Below are 10,543 nucleotides of genomic sequence, written 5' to 3' on the forward strand. Positions count from 1 at the left end.
CACACACTCTCAAAATAATTCTTCCTTTACATGTTCTCACTAGTCACAGAGATAATCTTAAATTTAGGTTTCTTTGACTTTTGACCCCCCCCCCCCAGTGGGTTGGATCTAGATCAGGCAATGTTTTTTATTGATTTCCTTGCAGTTAAACCATTGTTGTTTAGCATCATTCCTGTCTCATGCCTTAAAATATCAGCCAAACAAATGACTGAATATTACTGTTACCACCTTGAAAACAGAATCAATGAGGACTGATTTAAACTTCTTAATTTTCTGCAAATATTAACCTATTATAAAACAGAATATACAAAAAAAAACCTATGCAAAAAATGAGAAAACATATTTAAAAACCTGGAATCAAGGAGGTCTTTATCATATGGCCCCGGAATCTCAATAAAGTGAATAAAAATGAAGTTATTTGTGTATATAAAATTTTAAATTCTATACATAAAAGACAAATAGAAACTGGGATATATATTTAATATAAATGGCTCACTAGGTTCATTTATAATTAGTTCCCACAAATAAATTACAAAATTATGAACTCCCTAATAGGAAAATGACAAAAGAAATGATCAGAGAAGTCCAAAGTAAGCCATGCAAATGGCTACCACAAATTGTTGATGCTTTTTAACATGAAAATTAATTGCATGTACAAAAACCACAATATCAGAACTGTACTTAATTTTCCAGACAGATTAAAACTTTTTCTATCCTCTACTTAGAACTTAAAGAGAAGAACACAGAATGACAAGGAAACAAATCAACTCCTAAACTTAACAAGTGGCAAATCTATAAATTCAAGGGCTGATAAGCTTCCTAAATGGCATTGTATCTTTAAAGAAATAGAAGCTTTTAAGACTTAGTGGAATTCCACAGCCCTCTGTTCAGAGAAACGTCAGATCCCTACCATCTGCTCTGGGCAATCACCCACCTCAGAGTTTAACTTCCAAATCTATGTTTGGATAGAAGACAGAAAAAACCATATTAAGTTTGCTTGGTCTTGATGCTATAGATGACAGGATTCGTTAAAGGAGGGAAGAGGAAGTAGAAATAGCTCATTATTACGTGGACCACTGGTGGCACATTCTTCCCAAACCTGTGGATGAATGACGGACCAACCACAGTGACATAGAAGATGAGAACACAGCCAATGTGGGAGATACAAGTATTGAGGGCCTTGGTTCTCTCTTAACCAGAGGCTATGCCCATGACAGTCTTAAGAATTAGGATATAGGAAAAAAGGGTGATCAGAGAATCTAGGAAGATTGTTAAAAGAACCAAAATTACAGAGTAAAGTCTATTGGAAGTTATGTCAGCACAGGCCAGTTTCATGACTTCTTGATGAAGACAGAAAGCATGGGAGAGAACATGAGAGTGGCAATATGGAAATGAGAAAAAGCTGCAGGATTACAGGGATGATGGATATGAAACCCCTCATAAAAGCTCCCATCCCTAAAGTTACAACACGAGTATTGGTGAGAATGGAAGTGTATTTCAAGGGATTGTGGAGGGCAATAAAATGGTCATAGGCCATGGCAAGTAAGATACCTGATTCCATGATGGAAAGGGAGTGAATGAAGTAGGCCTGCAAGAAGCAGGCTCTGTGGCTCATCTTCCGGTGATTCATCCACAAGACACCCATCACAGTTGGCATCGTGATCAATGTCACCATCGGATCTGTGCCTGCCAGCATGGCAAGGAAATGATACATGGGTTCATAGAGGCTGTGGTCATCCTTGATGAGGCAGAGGAGGGTGTCATTGCCAAGAAGCACAGAGATGTAGACAGCAAAGAAGGGGATGGAGATCCAGTGATGAGCAGCTTCCAGACCTAGGGAGCCAGTCAGCAAAAAGGGGCAGCTCTAATATTGGGCCACATAGTATGTCCACAGATGGAGAGCAACTTTCTAGAAACCTTTAAACCAGGAACCTGGACATTTTATTGGTATTTTATTACAGAAGCCTCAGTCACAATCTTCATACTTGGAGGTAATTAATCGGTGTGATAAACATAACTCCACAGGTATTTTCCTTTTCCTCCACATGAATAGTGGAAGTTTGCAGGTTATAGTTAGATAAGGAATGTTAGTCTGTCTCTAATTAGAAAAAAAATTAGGTTAATAGTTAAAATTTTCTCAAATTAAAAGAAATATTTTCATTCATTTTTCTTACAATATCAGGTCCTACTATTGTGTGTATGCTTAATATTTTCCTCCAGTAACAGTGTATAACAACAAAAAAAAGATAAGTAAGTACAAGTGGCCAAAAATCTTACTTAGTTGCTTTCTTGCTATGTTTGCTAAGTTTCTGGACACATTTAACTTTGATTTTGCATTTATCTTTCAAATTCATGATAAATACATACTTTTTTTTCCAGAAAAACTTGGCTTTGTTTGTTTTTGAAATTGAACGTTCACACATTTCATTCACACACAGTCACCACCATCACTTCTGATTGCTTTCTTGCTTGAACAGATATCCCTTTTTGGAGGTTGACTACCGGAAGCTTGGTCCACAGACCAGCCACAACTAACAAGCATAGGGACTTGTTAGACATGTGGCCTTAGACTGACTGTACCTCCAACCCACTGAACCAAAATTTGCATTTGATCACCATCCCTAAGTGATTCAGGTGCACTGTAATATCTGAGAATCACTGCTCTCAACATTTCATATTTATTCCATCTTTGGAGACATGTGCTTTTGGATTCTTCTACCTGGCTGGTTTCTTTGTTCCTTCCAAATATCCTCATACATTTTTTTCATAGCTCCTTAATTCACTGGTTCTCTTGTTTTTCCAAAATATTTTGACATAATTGAATGTTCATATTCTTTCTCTATGTCTCCTCTTACCTCTTAGCTCCTGTTTCGTTGACGCTTAATATCTGATGAGCTGTTGCTCATGGGACTGGTCACATTACAATGTTCCTACAGCCTAAAGGTGTCAGTCATTTCTACTACATCCACTTTCTTGGTGGACACAGCCCCAGATACAGCACCTATTACATTTTGTCCTGCAGTCTTCCTTTACCAAAAATTCAGAAGTGGAATACTTCCTCATAAAATGTCCTTAGTATCAAAAATAAATCAGAATCAGGACAATTCACAAAGAACATAACTCTTGTATAAAAAAATGCTCTGAAGTTACATTTGTGTGGGCATGGTACTCATTGAGATAGAAATCACCAACCCTAGGTGTTCCCTAAAATTAAAGCACATAAAGTCATAACAGAGGTTTGTATTACTATTATTGTACCAATGTTCTACTCCTGAAAGTTTGCTGAGGTTTAAAAACAGGGGTGAGAAACCAATATATAAGAGGCAGAGAAAGGTAGTTGTGAGAGGTAGTAAATTAGAGATACCTGTTCTACAGGGAAAAAAACAACAAAAACAAAAACAAAAACCCATAAAGTCCTGAATTTATTTAAGGAAAGGAATTCAGAATGATTAAACTGTATTTCCAGACTGCAAGCTTCTCCTTGAAAATTAATTAGGTCTTCTCAAAGATGGATAATGAAATGTCCAAGACCAACAAGGACATAAGTTCTTACTATTTTTATGATCAGAAAAATGTTTGAGAAACAAGGAGACTGTATTTCTCTTAATAGCTAGGCTTGGGTCAGAAAAATAACAAGATATAGAGAAATCTGTGATAGCTCTAAGAACTTAAAAAGCAGGACATGTTCCTGAGCCTTTGGAATAAAGAGAAAATCTGCCCAGGATGAAAAGAGGACTCTGATACTTATCCAGGAGCAGGTTGGGGGGAGGGTTCTAGGAGCACAAGATATAGTCATCAAACTGAAGCCACTATAGACAGTTTCCTCAGGGCTGGCACCATACTACATGCACCTTCCCAAGCCTACATTATGTAGCAAAATTTCCAAAATCATGGCTTGGCTGCATATGGGTTTATTTATTGACAAATGTTGAGAAAATTACATCAGATGCAGAACTGGATAGAGATAGGAAAGCTATGGTCTTGAAATTGAGCAGCAGTTCCCAACTCAGAACATGTATTTTCTTTAGTGACTTCCTAAGGTTCTGGAGGACCTGTCTTATCAATATCTGATGAATTGTCACTCAAAGGGCACCATACATATGAAGGTATAGACAGCCAGTAGAAGCACCATTCCTTAGCATCATCTGGGACGAGTGGAAAGATGAGTATTTTGAATGTGCACAGAATTAGTAATCACACGCCACACGATCATTGTACCTATGTTGAATGCTGAGAAAATCATTAAATAAGTGCAGTCTCTGTCCTGAAGAATCTAACAATACACACCAGCAGAGTGTATAACTGGACTTGATCTCTGTGTGGTGTTATGCAAAGTATTGCCAATTAATGTTTCAACAGGGTCCATAATGATGAAAAGATATAGATAATCTACCAACCTGATTTTCAGGTTATGATGTTTTTCTAGGTAAATAGGATTCCTAGACTTGTAACAACACACACACACACACACACACACACACACACACATAGAAACAGCCCAAAGTGCTCAGTCTGAGAGCATAACTTGATTCTAAGTGGATATAGGGGAGGGAAAGAAGCCCTTCATTATTTCCTTTTGAGGTCCACATATCTTTCCTCTCCATTGTTTTCTCCTGCACCTGAGCCCTCTCTGCTTCTGGTCATGATGATGCGGTTCATGGGATTGAGCCCCACATGGGGCTCTGCACTTACAGTGCATCAGGTTCTAATCATGTAGGGTCTTACAAATCATGTAAGGAGTTGTGACTTCACCCTGAGAGCAATGAATGTGAAATAAAGGGGCAGGGGTCAAGATCAGATAATCTCTCTTGTAATTGTACTTCGGTTAAAGTATGAAGGACACATTGAAAAGGAGAAAGAGTGAGTGAGAAGAGTGTAGGATACAACTACAATAATCCAGGAGAGAAACAGTGTTGGTGTGGATGTGATGAGGTATTGTCAGTAGGGCTGCGTAGAAGTGGAAGGGAGAAGGATTGTATGGCTTAGAAAGAGGAAATGCTGGTGGGGTGCGAGGGTGGCTCAGTAGGGTAAGCGCCTGACTTTGGCTCAGGTCATGATCTCGTGGTTTGTGAGTTTGAGTTCTGCATTGGGTTTTGTGCTAACAGCTCAAAGCCTGGAGCCTGCTTCAGATTCTGTCTCCCTCTCTCTCTGCCCCTCCCCTGCTCATACTCTGTCTCTCTCTCTCTCTCTCTCAAAAATAAATAAACATTAAAAGAATTTTTTTTAAAGAAAGAGGAGAGGTTGGTGACTGAAGGCAGTAGATTAAGGAGGGAGAATTGTTAAAGATGGTATCTGCATTTCTGATTTTATCTGGGTGGAGATATTAAAATAGGGATCACAGAAGAGACCGACTTTATTTAGTAATCAACAGTTATTTGTTATTTGACTCTTTCGCACTAAGCACTGTTTTACATACTGGATTTGGAGAAAGAATGAAGAGAATCATTCAGTTGAGGGCTTTGTGTGTCTATAAGCAGTCAGGTAAAAATGTCTCCTAAGCAGTTATACATGTGCATCTTGAGTTTAAAAAACAAATATGAGAGTAGGAGGAAGGACCTTAGAATGATCAATAATCAGATCAGATTGGAAACTGTTTCAAGTTACTAGAAGTAGTGATTAAGAGCATGGGCCCTGAAGTATGAGTGTAGGTATGAGCCCAAAGCTACTTCTTACAAGTTCTGTGTCTTTAACACTGGAGCTTCCTCATCTGTAAAATGGGGATGGTGGACGTAGTTGAAACAGTTTTCGTGAATGTTAGTAAAGAATGATGGTCAAAACTGTGTAAGTTAACATATATATATATATATATATATATATATATATATTGGCACAAGTCCTGGAAAATGTTCAGATCTACATAAGGGTTAATTCTGCTTTGTTTTGTTAAGTTTTCTCAGAAGAGTATAAAAGAATGAAATGTCTAGGATCAATTTAAAATAAATCCAAACAGGGACACCTATGTGGCTCAGTAAGTTAAGCTTCTGACTTTAGTTCAGGTCACGATCTCACAGTTCATGAGTTCAAGCCCCAAGTCAGACTCTGTGCTGACAGCTCAGAGCCTGGAGTCTGCTTTGGATTCTGTGTTTCTCTCTCTGCCCCTCCCCTGCTCATGCTCTGTCTCTCAAAAATAGATAAACATTAAAAACATAGATTAATTAAATTAAATTAAATAAACCCAAGCAAACAAACAAACAAAACATATAGGATAGTGATATAAGAGCCTCCAAAGAACTGAAAATAAAACCATCTAGGTTGTCAAGGCAAATGAAGACAAGAAGGAATCAGAAATAAAAGTGTCAGTGGACTGGATACCCTGTGTCGTCCCAGGAGAAAATGACATTGGGAGTGACCCAGGGAGAAGCTTGAAGGAGCATCATTTCCAAAAGCTATTTAAAACATATAATTATTATTCTTATTAGCTATGTATTTCATCATATGAAAGAATCATTATATATTTAATGATTTCCTACTCGCTGAAGTGTTCTTCCCTCCTATTTGAGTGTTGACAGGTCAAAATTTTCAGATGTTTGGCTTCGGCAAACTAATATAATCAATACTAACATAATTAATTATTGATACTAATACTAAGAAAATACTAATAAAATTAATAGGACATATGAGTGCCAATAGCCTGCATTTTGTTATTCTTAACTGACAGATAATGAGGCTCAGAGATTAAATGACTTGTTTAAGATCACAAAGGTTGTAAGTGAAGGAGGCAAGAGGAGAGGTGCTTTTTTCTTCAAAGACCACATTCTTTCTGCCATACTGTGCTTTTTTAATTTCAACAAATTTTCCATACTTCCTAAGAATAAACTGATGCAAATACATAAACTTACTAAATTCAAAGATATTACATGATTACAGTTTTAGCATTTTAAATGTAATAGTGTGTTCCATACCTCTAGATATACCCCATCCATGTTATCTGAGCAAGTTTGAGAACAAGTATATATTGTAAAAGTTAGAATATAATTTTATACATAATAATAAGGTGAAGTAAAATTGGTAACTATTTCTATGAAATGTTAAATTTTTAAGATGTTTTTGCTTAGATAGATGATAAAAATAAAGATCATGCTTATTACATCTTGTTTACATAGTGTATAAATATGGAATTACTTTGTCTATTTCATTGTTTTTATTTGAATTCATTTCTAGGCATCACTCTATTAGAGATACTTATTATGTTACACTTACTTATGTCACCATTGTCTTGATTTTTTTAAATGTATCTTTTCCCTTGCTTTTAAATTCTTGTTTTATATTTTTATTTTTAATTTTTGAACTGCTTGGACTACACAGACTTATTATTCTTTTCTCTTTCATAGAATTAATGGGAAAAACCTAGTTAAAATGAAGAAAAAAGCTAGGTGAATTAAGAATGAGAGCAAACTGGGATGCCTGGGTGGCTCAGTCAGCTAAGCATCCGACTTCAGCTCAGGTCATGATCTCACAGCTTGTGAGTTCAAGCCCCATGTCGGGCTCTGTGCTGACAGCTCGGAGCCTGGAGCCTCCTTCAGATTCTGGGTCTCCCTCTCTCTACTCCTCCCCCACTCACACTCTATCCTGTGTCCCTCAAGAATAAATAAACATTAAAGAAATTTTAAAAAGGAGAGCAAACAATGATAGAAGACCTAAATCAATGATTTTCTTTTTTGTTGTTTATTTATTTATTTATTTATTTATTTATTTATTTAAAGAGAGAGCACACACAGAGAAGGGGCAGAGAGAGAGGGAGAGAAAGAATCCCAAGCAGGCTCTGCCACGGTCAACACAAAGCCCAAGGCAAGGCTTGATCCCATGACTGTGAGATGATGACCTGAGCTGAAATCAACAGTTGGACACTAGAGGCGCCTGGGTGGCTCGGTCGGTTAAGTGTCCGACTTCGGCTCGGGTCATGATCTCATGGTCTGTGAGTTCGAGCCCCGCGTCAGGCTCTGTGCTGACTGCTCAGAGCCTGGAGCCTGTTTCAGATTCTGTGTCTCCCTCTCTCTCTGCCCCTCCCCTGTTCATGCTCTGTCTCTCTCTGTCTCAAAAATAAGTAAACATTAAAAAAAAAATTAAAAAAAAAAAAGTTGGACACTTAAGTGACTGAACCACCCAAGTGCCCCTAAGTCAATGATTTTTCAAAGGTTATTTTATAAATAGCCATCTTCAAAGGAGAAATAAATTATTTTACAAGAGAATCTGTTGGCTACAGGAAATTACTCTGGGGATCCTGACAATTCCTTTTCCAGTAAATAAATAAATAAATAAATAAACAAATAAATGTATGTCATGGACTAATTATTGATTGAATACATTAGCATTTTATTTGCCAACACAATTTTCTATAATTTTGCTGAATGTACACCATTCTCCCTAACCCTCTTTACCTCATGATGAACTAATAAAATATAGCTTCTCTTCCTGTATTGCTCATGGACAGATTCTCATCATGTTTACCCCTGTATGGAATAAAATGCCTGGGAAGCCCTGGGAGAGCTTTCTTTAAATATCTTAAGTGTTTTAAGTCTGGAAAATTACAATATTTCTTGAAAATAGTTCATTTCACTACCATCCCCTCAATCCAGAAAAAAAAAAGACAAAATGTTGCCCCTGCATACATATTGGAATGCTTCCTTGACTAGTATCCCTTTTCCATTAGGCATATGTTGAGGTTCTGAAGTGCATATCACAGAAAAAAACTTCAGGTGTCCAAGAAATGGAACTTTATTTTATTGCAGTGGTTTGAATTCCTCAGCCCATAAGTTTGAAGACACCACATATTATCAACTCAGAGCTTTCTCATTAATCCATTGTGGGCATCTAGCTATGCTGACACTGCTGGAATCCAAGCGCTTGTTTGGCCATGGGTTGTTTTGGTGGCAAGACCTCTCTTGGTCTGAATATCTTATTCTCATTTCCTTCTAATCCACTTTAGTGACATGCAGTACCTTTAGGGTTTTCTAAGACCCTCTGTCATCTCTGATGCACTCTCAAGCACACAAGAAATTTTTAACTGTTTTCCACAAAGTGTTGGGAAACTCTTTCAAGCTATTTTATTCCCCTATCATCGTATAGACTCTGCAGCCATTTCAAATATCATTGATCTCAGTTAACCATGAAGACAAATAATTCTGACAGACTAAAAAATGACAGTATACAGCAAACCAACCTACCAAACAAAGCACCAGGACTAAGGTCAATGTCCCTGGGAGTATGATGGGGGCAAGGGGTGAAGAATCAGCATGATGAGTCTGTGTCATTTAAATGACAGGAATGCTGGTCCCTTTGACTGTGAGCCACATTGGCTTTGTATAGTCCATGCTCCCAAGAAACACATCCCACAGTGGGGACAGACTCCAAGGTAAATAGATCAGAATCAAATTCTATGCAAAGAGAGAAGGCGATTGATGCCATTCCTTATCTGCTTGGTCTTAATACTATAGATGATTGGATTCATAAATGGGGGGAAGAGGAAGTAAATATAGCTCATGATAATATGAACTACATGTGGCACATATTTCCCAAATCGATGAATAAGGGTCAACCCAGTAACAGTAACATAAAAAACCAGAACACAGCTAATATGGGAGACACAAGTGTTTAGAGCCTTAGCCTGCTCCTTACCTGAGGCAATCCCCATGACAGTATTAAGGATTAGAATATAAGAGATCAGGATAAGCACAGAGTCCAAGAAGCCAGTTAATGAGACCAGCACTATAGGATAGAGTCTATTGAAGGTGATGTCAGCACAGGCCAGTTTGATCACATCCTGGTGTAGGCAGAAAGCATGAGAGAGAACATGGGATCCACAGTAGGGAAATCCAGAGAGGGTGATGATTACGGGCACAATAAGTATAAATCCCCTCATTAGAACCCCCAGACCTATCTTCACCACCCTAGCATTGGTGAGGAAGGAGGTGTATCTCAGGGGACTGTGGATGGCAATGAAACGATCATAGGCCATAACAAGCAAGACTCCAGACTCCACAATAGAGAGTGAATGGATTAGATAGGCCTGAAAGTAGCAGGCTCCTTGGCTGATTGCCCTGTGACCAAGCCACAGAACACCAAGCACGGTGGGCATTGTTGTCAAAGTCACTCCAAGGTCTGTGGCTGCCAACAGAGCCACAAAGTAGTACATCGGCTGGTGGAGAGTGTGGTCTTCTCTGATAAGGTAGAGGATGGTGCCATTGCCAAGGAGTATGGAGACATAAATGACAAAGAAAGAGATGGAAATCCAAGGATGAAATATCCCCAGACCTGGAAAGCCAGTCAGTAGAAAAGGGGCAGCACTGATGTTGGACCACATGGTGGATCCCTGAGAAGAAACAAAAAAGTTCTCTCTAGACCAACCCTGTGCAGTAGGAATATAATTTGAGCCATATGTGTGATTTTACATATTCTAGTAGTCACATTAAAAAGAATAAAAAAAGGGGCGCCTGGGTAGCTCAGTCGGTTAAGTGTCTGACTTCAGCTCAGGTCATGATCTCGCGGTCCATGAGTTTGAGCCCCGCATCGGGCTCTGTGCTGACAGCTCAGAGCCTAGAGCCTT

At 38.3% G+C, this 10,543-nt stretch overlaps 1 protein-coding gene and 1 pseudogene across 1 annotated transcript; both read right to left on the reverse strand.

The window, feature by feature from the left end:
* Positions 1-942: 942 nt before the first annotated feature.
* On the reverse strand, positions 943-1,881 carry LOC115525906 (annotated as a pseudogene).
* A 4,787-nt stretch (positions 1,882-6,668) lies between these two features.
* On the reverse strand, positions 6,669-10,300 carry LOC115525907 (olfactory receptor 51B2-like). Its single transcript, XM_030333318.1, has 2 exons — positions 9,378-10,300; positions 6,669-6,690 (listed from the first exon to the last, which is right to left on the reverse strand). The coding sequence occupies exons 1-2, from the start codon at positions 10,298-10,300 to the stop codon at positions 6,669-6,671; spliced, it is 945 nt and encodes a 314-aa protein (XP_030189178.1).
* Positions 10,301-10,543: the final 243 nt, after the last annotated feature.

The sequence above is a fragment of the Lynx canadensis genome, chromosome D1, assembly GCF_007474595.2.
Source record: "Lynx canadensis isolate LIC74 chromosome D1, mLynCan4.pri.v2, whole genome shotgun sequence".
In the NCBI taxonomy this organism is placed as follows: Eukaryota; Metazoa; Chordata; class Mammalia; order Carnivora; family Felidae; genus Lynx; species Lynx canadensis.